The sequence below is a fragment of the Sphaerodactylus townsendi genome, linkage group LG03 (genome assembly GCF_021028975.2).
Source record: "Sphaerodactylus townsendi isolate TG3544 linkage group LG03, MPM_Stown_v2.3, whole genome shotgun sequence".
Taxonomy (NCBI): domain Eukaryota; kingdom Metazoa; phylum Chordata; class Lepidosauria; order Squamata; family Sphaerodactylidae; genus Sphaerodactylus; species Sphaerodactylus townsendi.
In genome coordinates this window covers 67,770,575-67,784,643 of record NC_059427.1, presented here as the reverse complement: position 1 = coordinate 67,784,643, position 14,069 = coordinate 67,770,575, and the positions used below count along the sequence as shown (strand labels likewise).

The 14,069-nt window shown below is 41.2% G+C and overlaps 1 protein-coding gene across 1 annotated transcript; it reads right to left on the bottom strand.

Moving 5' to 3' along the window:
• Positions 1–1,832: 1,832 nt before the first annotated feature.
• Positions 1,833–12,677, bottom strand: CISH (cytokine inducible SH2 containing protein). Its single transcript, XM_048492154.1, has 3 exons — positions 11,784–12,677; positions 3,767–3,993; positions 1,833–2,728 (listed from the first exon to the last, which is right to left on the bottom strand). The coding sequence occupies exons 1-3, from the start codon at positions 11,828–11,830 to the stop codon at positions 2,226–2,228; spliced, it is 777 nt and encodes a 258-aa protein (XP_048348111.1). The 5' UTR covers positions 11,831–12,677; the 3' UTR covers positions 1,833–2,225.
• Positions 12,678–14,069: the final 1,392 nt, after the last annotated feature.

The following is a 14,069-nucleotide window of genomic DNA, read 5'->3' as shown; positions in this document are numbered from 1 at the left end:
ATCTTTTGTGTGAGAATACAGATCTATGCATGAATGTAAAATGCTGGGGGAGGGGGAATCCTAGAAACAAAAGCCTTGTAAGGGGTCATACAGACCATCTTGTTTAACCCCCTGCTTAATGCAAGATCAGCCTAAGGCATCCCTGATAAGTGTTTGTCCAACCGCTGCTTGAAGACTGCCAGAGAGGGGGAGCTGATCACCTCTTTACATACCCAATTCCACTGCTGAACTACTCTCATTGTAAAAGGTTTTTCCTAATTTTCAGCCAGTACTTTTCCACCATAATTTATACCCTTTATTATGAGTCTTATTCTCTGTTGCCAACAGGAACAGCTTCCTGCTTTCCTCTAAGTGATAGCCCTTCATATACTTACAGAGAGCAATCATGCTCCCCTCAACCTCCTCTTTTCCAGACTAAACTTTCCCATCCCTCAGCCTTCCTTTATAAGGCTTGATCCCTCATCATTCTCATAACTCTCCTCTGCACTTGCTGTATTCTGTCCACATCTTTTTAGAAGTGAAGCCTTTAGAACTGCTCACAGTACTCCAGGTGCAGCATGAATGAAGGAGTGCAGAAGCCCATCTGGTTCACCAGATAAGCCTCTGCCACTCATGTGGAAGAGTGTGGAATCAAACCCGGTTCTCCAGATTAGAATCCACCTGCTCTTAACCAGTATACCATGCTGGCTCTCATAAATCTATTCTAACAACATGATGTTTAAATACACAATGCCTATCAGAAGGTTTGGCTTATACTTATCTGGAAAGCAAAAGAGCCCTCAGCATTCTAAACTTGCTTTAATAAATTTCCCATAATAATCTTGAATATTTATTGTTCCTTTTGCCTGAAGCACAAAGACAATGTCACAAACTAGGAATCGTTTTATAGTTATGTGACCGAAGCAGCTACATCAGTGTCAATAACGAGAACTGTAATCTCTAATGAACACAATCTCTTCTGTTATTTTCAAATCCTTTTCTTCGGCAACAAAATAAGAACATTTTAGAATGGTTGTATATTTAAAAATATTGTTTATTGTATTTTATTGTGTGTATTTTTTTTCTCATTCATCTGCCTTATTCTGGCCCCTGCTGTAGCACGAAAGGGAAGGGGAGAACTCAGCGATCAACGATCCAGACATCATACATGCACACATTCTGTCAATTATCAAAGTATCCAAAATAAAACTAGAAATACAACAAAATCATATAAAAACATGAAAAGAAATGGACACTGACTAAACGCACCTGGCCGCGTTGGATGGCTGATCACAGCAAAACTGGGAGTAGAAGGCCCCATGTTTCCTTCACATTATGCTAAGTTTTTATCCCTTTCTACATGTTCCCCTCTGACACAGCAGAGGTTCACTCAAACTCAAGCTTGGGGGCCAATTAAATAATTAGTATCCTGAGGATATATACTGCCATCCGAAGCAGAGTTGCACCCTTAAGGCCACTGAGGTTATAATTCTGCTTAAGACTGCACTGTTAGATATATGTTGGAAAGGAGCCATCACCTTCCAATATGTGGATTCTCCACTCTCATGTGTCATGAAGGTGAGGAAGCAGTAGAAGACAGTATTAATGCCATCCTTATTCTTGCACAGTCAACTCCCAGTTTGGGCCCATCTCTAGTACATTTTTTCAAAAGAAATCTAAGCAAAAACAATCTAGAACAGGGGTAGGGAACCTGCGGCTCTCCAGATGTTCAGGAACTACAATTCCCATCAGCCCCTACCAGCATGGCCAATTAGCCATACTGACAGAGGCTGATGGGAATTGTAGTTCCTGAACATCTGGAGAGCCACAGGTTCCCTACCCCTGATCTAGAAGATAATACAGCTACCATGGAAATAAATAATAACAGTAACAATACTATAACATTCCTGGTGTCACGGCATTTCTGAAATTCAAGTAGTGTGCACATGCCAAGAGTATTTCTCAGAGCCACAGTCAGAAAAAAAAAAGAGAGCAAAGCCCTTAAGTTAGGGCACTGGAAATGTGTACCATGTAAATGTCACTGGTACTAGAAGCCCCCTCACTAATACAGGAATGGAATTAGGATAAATGGGGCAAAGGGAGAGGAAGAGATAATAAACAACAATCTCTTCTGATGGCCATTTATCCGCTGTGCCCACATCGGGTGAGTGGGACAAAGCCATATCACTGTCCCATCTGGATTTTATTTTGCTTCTACTGTCTTTCTGAGGCCAACTGGCAATACCTCAAAGCTGGAAAGGGTACTGCTTCAAATAGTCCTTCATTCTCTTTGGTAAAGGCAACAGGTCTGTCTCCACAGTGGATCTGTTGATCTGTAGACGGCAGAGGTGCTGCAGGCTTGGTGCACTGTTCTTGCGGTTGTGTGGACGGATCAGTTTCAAGTGCACTGCCAAGGCTGCAATCTCTTTTTTCATAGGTGGCGAGGACACTGGAGGGGGGTAATGAGCATCAGTCTTACTCTCCACCATGCAAGAAAGAACATAATGCTGGATTAGGCTGACCACATCTGGGAAGGCCAAAATTCGAGGTTTAGAGAGGCAGTTGGAGTCTAACCGGAACTTGCTGTCAGCATACTCAATGCGCACGTTAGTGGGCCCACGGTTGGTTTTGACTGACAGTGTGAACAGGTAGCTGGGATGAGTGCTGTTCCGTACCAGGAAGGTGCCTTCAGGCATCTTCTGGAGTTGCTGTTTGGCTTCACTGGCTGTGATTGAGCCCCAGTACCAGCCTGGAAAAAAGACCCAGAATGAGAGGTAGTGATTTATTAAACAGAAAATACAAAATCTAGACAAAAATACAGATGGTTCATAAGAAGGCATCATTAATATATGTGCAGAAAAGTGTTTAAGAAATCTGGGGAAAGAATATTTATTTATCTGTCTTGTCACATATGGTCCTTCCCCTCCAATAAACTCAAGTAGTGTCCATTTGAATCAACTATACTGTGAGACAAAGTATTTATTTCCTTCATTTAGACCCAGCCTTTCTCCCCAATGGGGACCCAAAGCACCTTACATCATTTCCCTCTCCTCCATTTTATCCTCACAACAGCCCTGTGAGGAAGGTTACACTGAAAGTATATGACTGTCCCAAGTCACCCAGCAAGCTTCCACTGCAGACTGGGAATCTGAATCTGGGACTCTCAAATCTTAGTCTGAATATTCTCTCCACTTCACCACTCTGGCTGAAAGAGATGGACTGGTCCAACGCCACATAGTGAACTTCATGGCGGAATGAGGATTTGAATCCAGGTTTCTTTGTTCCAAGTTGAACACTTTATTCACTACATCATGCCAGCTGTATTATTGAACCAACTTGTTAAAAGAACACCCTTAACGCTGGGCTTTCTGGAGATTAGAAAACTCTCATTTCGATTTTGTTTCTCACTTGTGGGATGCCAGTCTTTATTTTCACACCGGTGTCTCTTTTCTTACACTGAATGCTTCCTAATCATTTAAGATATTCTCAACACTATTTTTTATCACTTGCATGCAACCCACAAAAGGCATACATGAAATGGGGAAAAGCCATGAACATGAACATCAAATGAAGCAAATCAAAACTGATGATAACAACATATGGAGTGAAAAAGAAAGTAAAATGGCCATTTTGGCTAATTTCTGCTCACAGTAAAGGGGCTGTGACACTATAATAAGTGTCAATCAGCTGAATTAAGAAAGGCAGAGTGCCAGTTTCTTGCTACTTGTAGCCTTAGAACATAGTAGGCTGTAGTTGTAAAACAGATAATGTTGATGTGGGTTCTTACCAGATTCTCGCAAATATGCAAAGGTCTTTGCAATGCACAGCAGGTCCTCTTCTGGATCTCGTGGCTGAGGAGGGTTGCTCTCCAGCGTGGGTGCCACAATGGCATGAGCAGACTCTTCTTGGAAGGGTGTGACTGATAGAGGTTGCATGACTTGCTCTGACAAATTCACTGCAAGAGCTCCAAGTGACAGTCTCCTGATCTTCTCCTCTGCTAGCAAAGGATGGGGTCTGAAAAGAAGAGTGTTTTGTGTGTTTTTTAGTTTGCCTGGCATCACATTGCATCATTGGTTTACTCCTCGATAAATTATTATGATACACATGCTAAATTACACAAACAGGGCTCTACATAAGTTATGTCCCAAAGAGAGAAAGAAAGAAGGAAGAAAATATCACACAACAAAGGATTCATCCACCACATTCTCAGGCAACATGAGACAGATTGACTTTATAAAGGAACCCACTCAGTTTGCAAGATCCAAGCAAGGTTGTTACTGATAGGATGTTTTAGAGGTCACCACGAGTCGCAAGCGACTTGATAGCACTTAACATACACACAACCCACAAACCTAACCAATGAAAACAATAGAGACAGGCTTTGTACAAAAAAGATACATGAGATATTATGTCTGCTTTGTAGTTAATGCAGTAGAATTTGTTTTTTTAAGCAGCACTTAATTTTTTTAGATGCAGAAAAGGTGTTTGATAATGTAGCCTTGTCTTTTGGGGGTTTTTTGGAAGTTGCCTGGAAATCTAAATTGTGGTTCAAGATTCATGAACTGATACAAAGCATTTATACAAAATAACATGGAAAGATTTAAAAAATACTGACTGTATAACATATAAAGATATGATACCAGCTCAAGGAGAAATTAAGTTTTGGCAAAAAAAAATAAAGGACAATGGAATGGAAAGCTTATTACTTATATTTTTAAAAATTGAAAGAATAGTGATGAAAAGTGAAGGACATTGTGGAAATGACGTACAAAAATTATCATTAACTTTTGTCAGTGTTTTGATATATTTTGGATTATTAGAATGTATATTAACAATAGTAATCAGTAATAATTGTAAATTTGATTACTACTATCAAATGACAGCAGTATCTTATCTATGGAGCTGGAGGAAAGGGCATTGTAATATTTTCTTTACGTGTGGGACTGGAAACTACATTAAAACAGTAAAACTAAAAACTAAAAAACAGTAAAACAAAAAAGAAACAAACAAAACCCCACCCAACTCGGTTAAAAGTCAGGGTGAATAAAAATGTTTTCCACTGATGCTGAAGTTTTTCAAGCTGGATCCCAGGCAAACAACTGTAGGGAAGCTGCTGCAAACATAAGGCACCACTTCCAAGAAGCCCCTGTCTCCGGCAGTCACTGACCTAACATTTAAAGACTGGGCCAAAAGAGGCAGGCCCTTTGCTGAAAATCTTAACTGATGGACAGGAAGTAACTGTTAATTTGAAACTGCACATGGTGTTTTTAACAGTATTTTGAACAAAATTTGAATTCAGTATCACCTTAAAAACCAATGCATTTCAGTATCACCTTAAAGACCAACACATTTTTCCAATGTACGAGTTCACATTGCTCACAGTTTTTTAATATGCTGGCCCTAACCTTCTGCTGCAGTAAGGCAGAACAGATATTATTTGTTCTAAAAAACCACAACAGTAACAAAAAGGGATGTACAAGAGCTGGAGATACAAAGAACAACAACACTGAGTGAATCTTACAAGGCTGCCCAGGCTTTGGAATGCTTATGTATGTGTCTGGTCTTGGCCTCTGCTCCTGTTCCCTTGCCAGATCAGTTCCCTTTCTGCCCATGAGACTGCACCCATCCATGTAATAGAAGAGATACCCTGAACATTCATTCATAAATGTCACCTGTACTTTTCTGGTCAATCTGCAGAACTGAATAAGCAGCACACAACTACGCAAAGGTGTGAGTCCCGTTTGGAAAATTCCACACCTACCTGCTTTCCTCATACAGCCTGCCCGTTGCATTTATTGCATGCAGTGTCAACGATACCTTGTGGAACGTGTTGGGGGCGGGGATAAAATTACATAAGGATCCTACCCCTATCACTAGTCTGTTTATTCTTTTTCTCCCTAGGCAGCATCCACCTACCACTTAACCCACTTCAGTACACCCTGTTCAGTACTGGAGTCTAAAGCTGCATCAAAAAATGTCTTGTCAGAAGTAATACCAACCAAAAAGGATTTGAAATTTGACTTTTTTAAAAAATGACACTTTTTTTCTGAATTGGAAGCTTGTGAAGCTTCCGCAAAAGAAAGTTCAAGAGAACTCTGTCAAAAAGAAGTCACATCAGTCTGGAATGTATCCATTAGTGTCTGCTTCAGGATTATAGCAGCTTCAGTAGCAAATCTGACTCACAGGGCTAAAAGTAGACACGTCTTTATATAGGTATCCACTAGTGCTGAAACCTTTGTACTGGACCTCACCTTTTATATATGGTAAAGAACTCTTCACAGCAGCTCTTGCAAAGAATCACTAAGAACAAGCTCCATCTTTATGTCTGAGTTACATCCAATAGATTTTTCTGTTGTAATGTTTCTTTCAACAGAGCTGCAAGGTGCTTTGTCAATGCTCTTTGCTCCCTTTTCAAAGAAGGAGGAATACCAACTGGAAAATCCTGACGTGAGGCTATATTGCACAGTAGCTAACAACCAAAATTATCAGGGAGTTAAGCACCTAGTAGGAAAGGCTAAGAGAGCAATCCTAAGGAGGGCAATTCAGAATCCTACCCAGGGATATTCAGTGGGATTTACTCCCAGGAAAGTGTTCTTAGTAAAACTCTTAAGTTGGAGTGGAAATGAAGACATGATAAAAGTTTATGAAACTATGCATACACCAGAGACAGTGGAAAGAGAATTTTTTCTCTCTCCTACTAAAATTCACAGGCATCCAAAGAAGGCAACAGAGCAGATGAAAAGAAGTATTTCTTTACACAAAAAGTAGCTGCCTTGCAGAAATTGCTGCCACAAGATGTGATGATGGCCACGAGTTAAGCTGGTTTTAAAAGTGGGTTAGACAAAAGCTCTTTACTGTCATTAAGATTTGGTGCATACCAGAAATGTGCCCTATGTGAGATACATGGCAGTCACCATTTTGTATGAATTGGCCAGAATGTGCAGTTTACAACTGTAGTACATGCAATAAGAAACCCTAGATTTTTGAGAGTATGCTTTCGTATATAGTGAAGTTGGAAATTACCCACATTCCCTACTCACACATACTGCGAGGACTACACATAGTGTGCTGCCACTGTACACAAGACAGGAATGCCAGAATGAAAAGGGCTTTAATTCATAGTTCCATTGACGGCCATTAGCCAAGACAACTAATGGAACTTCCAGGTTCAGAGACAGAAACACTCTGAATTCCTTCCAGTGGATGGGTCTGGTCTCTGTGTCCTGCTTTCATGCCACTGCATGAAAAGGGAATTTGAGACTATATAGATGATCTGATTCTGTAGGTCTGTTCTAATGTCTTAGCGGAAATTCAGTTTTGACTGATCTTCTACTCACCATCTGTATGTCCTGTGCATGTGGGTAAAAATATGTTTTCCTAACAAAGATCTTGCCACTAGAATTTTAGAAGAGTCCAAACATATTCTAGTAGTTTGTATGTCATACATACTGTGAGGAGTGATTTGTTAATTTACAAAATATATACCTCATCTTTCTGCCCTTACAAAGGCTGCCATGGCAGCTAACAATTTAAAACACACATGGCAAAATGCATCATAGAACCATTTTAAAAATCCCTCTCCTAAACATTTATCATTAAAACACCTTTTAAAAGAGTTTAAAAACTGAGTTTAAACGCACATAAAACAGTTAAAATTCATACAAATCATTTAACATTGGTTAGGAAGGAGGAATCATGGAAAGACTACCGAACCAAACAAATAAGTCTTTATCTGCTTATGGAAGATGGTAACAAGGGAACAGACAAATCTCCCTGGGAGAGAGTTCCAAAGTTTTGGTGCCATTACTGAAAAGGCCACCCACTTAATCCCAGCAGGTGAGGGGGTACCCAAAACAAGGCCTCTAAAAATGAATGTATTGATCAGACAGGTTCATAAGGGATCAGGCAGTCCTTCAGGTATGCTGTACAAACTTTGAAGGTCAAGACCAGCATCTTGAATTGACCATGGAAACAAACTGGAAACTGGTGTAGATAACAAAGGATTGAGTGATATGGTCCTCAGGACCCACTCTAGTCAACATCTGTACCAATTCAAGTTTCCAAAGATTTTTCAAGAACAGCCTCTTGTACAACACATTGCAGTAGTCCAATCTAGATGTAACCTGGGCAGGCACCCTAGTGGCCAGATCTTTTCTGTCCAGTTGAAGCTGGTAAAAAGCATTCTTGGCCACCACTGCCATCTACTTTTCCAGCAGTAGGCCTGGGTCCAAGAGCACCCACAGACTATGAACTTGTTCCTTCAAGAAGTGTGCAACCCCATCCAGAATATGTGATACCTTAAATCAGACCTTCTACCCACCAGTAGCACTTCCATCTTGTGGGGGTTAAGTTTCACTAAAAAACTGCCTCTAGGCAGTTCAGAGTTTCTACAGCCTCCTTGAGATCCGCTGGAAGAGCAAGGCAGAGCTAAGTGTCACCTGCATACTGATGACAACCCAGCCCACATCTCCAGATAACTTCAACTACCAGTTTTATGCAGATGTTACAGAGCATAGGGGATAAGATGGAGCCTTACAGGACCTCAAATGACAAAGGCTTGAACAGAAGTCCTCCAATATAACCTTATGAAACCTATCCACCAGGTAGGACCAGTACCACCACAGAATGATGCTTCCCAATTGCAGTCCAAATAGGCACTCCAGGATACAATGATCAGTGGTACTGAAAATCACTGAAAGGTACAGAAGAATAAACAGAATTGCACTTCCTCTATTCATCTCCTGGTGCAGATCATCTACCAGGGCAAGTAAGCCTCTTTCAGTCCCATAATCAGGCCTAAAACTAGGCTGGAACAATTTGCCTCACCCAGGAAGGCTTTGAGTTGTCCAGCCATCACCAGTTCTACCGCCTTACTCAAGAATGGAACATTTGAAACTTTTCTGTAATTATTCAGATCTCCTGTATCACAGGTAGGCTTCTTTAGAAGTAAATGCACTGCAACCTGTTTCAGCCAGTCTCCAGCCCTGGAAGATTTCAGTAACAAAGAAGAGAAAGGGTCATGCAAACAGGTGGCAGGCCTCAAGCTTCCAAGGATCCTGTCCACATCAGCAGTTTGGATAAACTGATAAGTATCCCACACAACTGAATAAGTCAGCACCCCGGCACCATCTGACCCTGTCACCGCTAACACAGAGTCCAAGTCAGAGTAGATGCAGGAGATTTTATCAGCAAAGTGGTAAGCAAAATGGTTACAAGCTACCTCCTCCAGCAGGTCAGATCCCAACAGGGCCCTGAACACCCATAAAAGCTCCAATGGTCTACACAGTGCGCAGATGCAATGTTGTGGGGAAGTGTTGCTTCTTTGCTGCCATCAATGCCACAGAGCCTGCTTTAATATTAGCTTTGCCATTTTTCTAATAGATTTGGTCCAAGTCTTCCACCATTGTTGCTCTATCAATCTCCCTTGCTTTTTCCTAGCCTACAATCCTTCCATAAACTAAGGGGATACCTGAGCACTAAAACTGGAAAAGGGGCGCCTTAGAACAATTGTGTCGATTGCCCAGGTCATTTCCTCATTTCAGAGGTCAACCTGGAAATGAACACCTGAAACTGCCTCATACTGAATCAGACCACTGGTCCATCAAGTCCAGTACTGTCTTACTCAGACTGGCAGCAACTCTCCAGGGTCTCAGACATCAAAAGGAGCACCTTGCAAGTAAAAGCGTTCTGGTCTTTAAAAAAAATTAGAATTCTCTGTGGATCCTTTGTGTATGTGTAAAGTGTTGTTAAGTTGCAGCAAACGTATGGCAACCCCTGCACATTTTCAAGGCAAGAGACATTCAGAGGTGGTTTGCCACTGCCTGCCTTTGCTTTGACTGAGAGAGTACTGAGAGAACTCTGAGTGGTCCAAGCCAGGTCACCCAGCAGGTTTCATGTGGCATAGTGCGGAATCAAACCCAGTTCTCCAGATGAGAGTCCACAGCTCTTAACCACTTCTCCCCACTGGCTCTTGTAGTGTTCAGGAATTCACAGTGCCATCCTAAGCAGAGTTACACCTTCTAAGCCTACTGCCTTCACTAGATTTAGAAGAGTACAACTCTGTTTAAGATTGTATTAGTAGTTGCCTTAATACATATTACTAACTTTACTACAATACATCAATACAAATGTTCTTCTAAAGCACTACTACTTTGGAAAAATAGATTTCCTTTTGTCTCAAGAACTTACTTTATCCAAAGGATTAGTTCTGGCAAAAAAAATTAAGAAAATAGACAAATCTATAAATGGGATTTGCGTCCTTGTACAATGAAACTTCTATACCAAAGCACAAGATAAGAAAAATTCCCCAGCCCAAAGTTCTGTCTGAATAAAGAGGCCCCAACTGACTTCTAAACTGTACACGATTTTGAAGTACAATGGAGTCTCCACACAAAAGGCAAACAGACAGTGAAGCAACAGTGGTAAGGGAATCAGATATATTCTTTCCATGCAAGCTGCATTTACAGTACATAAAGTTGAGAAATAGGGAAATAACTGTGGTGTGTTATCACTACTAGAATGAAACAGGAACCCAGAGAATGAGGTGGAAATCCCCATATCAGGTTAAAAATGGAAAGGAAAAATATTGTGAATGTCTCCACTAGTTTTCATGACTTAAAATTAGACTAGATTTTAACATGCCTAAAGGTCATACAAAGTACTGTAAACAAGGCATTGGTTGCAAATACAGCAGTTTGCATCTCCAGTGCCCCCAAGAAACAACAAATGTTAGGCTAACCTAGCAAAATAGGAAAGCACAAATAATGGCAAGCATGTAGTCAAAATGGAACATTTGAGGGCTCTGTTCTTGATTTTCCCAGTGTACAAGTCACACGGCTAGATGTGAGGTGCATACCTATGTGCTTGTGTCACACACCATCACAGTTCCAACCACCATGATCCCTGTCCCAGAAACGATCAGTCTTGGGTAAATCAACTGTTACCAGTTTCAGAAATCTATGCATATTTTTCAAAATGAAACTTTGCTCTGAGAAAATAGTTTAAAATTAGTTCCTAGTGGAGTGCTCTGTAATGGCTCACAGCAGGTTTGGTTTTTAATTTATTATTAATATTCCGTCCACACACACACCCTTTTTGCTATGGGATTTTAAAACCATTTTTAAAAATACAGTATGAACACTAACAAATTTCTCCTTCTGTTTCTTCCCTAAAATATTAAAATGTATTGTTTTGTTTCCTGAAGTATCTGGATGGTGGTAGAGAAAGGAAGGAAGGAAAGCCATACAGACTGATCTTTAGCTAATGCTATGGTTCCCAGCCTGGGATATGTATACCCCAGGGGTACACGTCAGAGTGTTTGGGGTATGTTAAAATAAACCTAATGGGTTTGCTAATATGAGGGTACAATTTTAGAAAACTCGATTGCCAAGGGGTATGTCAGTGACAGAAAGTTGGGCTAATGTAAGTTATTTTACTCATTTAAATTTTACTATCCTGTCTTTTCCAAATCTGAGGCTGAGCTCAGGGCATCTTACACACATAGTTAAACAACAACCACCAACCTCAGATTCAATACAATCAACAATCATAAGAATAATAAAACCACAATAATCATAATGATGGTAATAAACATGAAAACAGTAATATCAAAATATGTCGATGACTGAGATTAACAACTAAGGTTTCATTAGGGTACCCATCAAGAGCCCCAATATAGCTTTAACTTCAACCCACTTCTGTGCTTGGAAACTTCTTTATTCTGATAATCAGGATTTGCCGCATAGAACCCACAAGGGACAATATCGTTACCCCTCTTGCAAAGTAAAGTGCGAAATGTCTCTTACCCCTGAACACAGGCGATCATGTCACTCCAGGGCCAAGGCAAGAGCATGAAGTTTTCGGAGAAACCGGGAAACAGCTCTCCCACTATTGCTTATCTTCTTTGTTCCCAGCAGGAATACCGCAAGTCAGTAGGTAAGTCACTTGCAGAGAAGGATCCCAACACGGCTTCTCAACCGCACCTTGGAGACCACCACCAAAGTCAACTGGGGTATCCAGAAAGTCTTTACTGATCGTTCAGCGAGCTCAGCTCCGCGTAGAAAAGCGCGAGCGATCGTAACTTGTTTCCCAACACACTCTTGATACAGCAAAATAAAAATTAAAAAAAGGTGATAAATGATTTTTAAATTACCGGAGTCAAAGAAAACGAGTAGCTAAGAAGGGGGAGACGACGACCCTCCTTCCTAATGGCGTTTGAAACCGCCACTAAAAATCAGGAATGAATAATTATAAATATATCCCAATAAACAGTCTCTTGGTATGGAAGAAGTTAAACGGAGAACAGCAGCAGCTACCCTCGCCGCTGTCTCTGGGAGTAATGCAACTCAAGCGGCGAAAAACACTACTAAGTAATCTTTTGTTTGCCTCTTTTAAGCTTTTCCAGGAAGCGGCGGATTCCTGGAATTGTATTGCATTCACATCACTGTTCCGGCATTAACCAAAAAGAAAAGTATAAATAGATGTGCCCGTGATAGGTATCTTGATGTCACGTTTTTTCTCCAGGGGTCGAAGCAAGACCCCCAATATTCCAAATCTTTTTCCCCCACAGGAAAAGAGAAAATATTAAAAGAGATCAAGCCGCTCCTTCCAGGGATCTCGCTGAAAAGTTGCTGCCTGTTTTCAGGAGCGGCCGGCGTTGGCTGCGGTCGCTCGCTGTGTTCAAGGATATACCTTTGATAGATTTCCAAGAACTTTCCAGGAAAACTGGGCGGGACCACACAGTTCTGCCAGTCAGAGTGAAGGATGGCAGGGCGGGATCTCGGAGCCGGGCCAATCAGAGACGAATGACGCTAAATGCTGTAATGCGCGTGGCCTTGTAGGCTATTGCATCGCAAGCTGCGCCCTCCCTCGCTCGCAGCTGCATGCTGCCGCTCGCGTGTAGTGGCGAGGGTGGAAACAGCCTGCGATGCAACAGCCATGTGGCGTGAGTAGGCGGTGGACCTGTGAAGCCCTCCAACAATTCACAGACAGCGGAGCAGCACTGAATATGTTCCTCCGCCATGAGTAGATGGACGTCGATCAGCTTAGTTTATAAGCCTCTGCCTTTACAGACTTGGCTCTTTAATTCATAGATGAGTTTTCGTGGGCTTTTCGCAGGCTTTTCATAAAAGCTGGCAGGATTTGAACCACTGAGCTACTTCAACAGTCAAAGTCAAATACATGCTTTTTTGAGAGCTGAATAAGGCTAAAATCTCAGGGCCAGTTAAAAAAGAATCAAATAGTTATATTTAATAAGCAACCATGTGAGCTTGTTCGACATGGCGTTCTCTGGTGGTTCTCTGGAATAGTTGTAACATGTTGTTATGCTGTTGAGGTTCACACCCAGCTAGCTGAGAGGAGCTGAACTTGCAGCTTAGAAAATGTTGGTTAATTTCCTGGAATCTCCAGCTGGAAGGATCTCAGTAGACGAATGGTGATAGACTCTGGTTTGAGACCTTGTGATTCACAGCCAGTTGTAGTAGGCAGTACTGTGCTATCTAACAGCATAGATGCTTTGTACATCCATGTTTGTGTATTCAGCAAGGTAAATCTTATTTTACTGAGGGAGCAAAGTTGTCATTAGAAAATATGGTTTGCAAGTTCATATTGCTTGCCATGAGGTTCTTGCGATTTTCACTGAGTAATCGCAAAATAAGTTTGCAGTTGAGTAGTGAAAATCATCACACTTACATTATAAGGTGCCTCTTCATTTTTACATTTCGGGGTTTCCCTAGCACCGCATTGGGCGCATGGGAAGTGATTTTAGCATTTTGAGAAAATGGAATTGACAATAAGAGTTTTCTCCCTGAAGTAAAGTTTTGAAGTTTCCATGCAGTCTGAAAAAGTCTTTATAGTCTAGATTTGTTATGTATTCAAGTTAATATCATAGGTAACTTTTGCTCTGAGAAGAAAAAGACTGCGTGAAATGAATCTCACAGAGTCAACATTTAGAATCAAAGCTCATTTCCTCACAGCATGCCACAATGTTGAGGGCATATTGCCTGATGGAATGTGACACACTGTACAGATGTGTTCACAATGCAGCTGACTCTCCCATTAAAAATTCCATCAAGCACTGTATTTAATTTCTG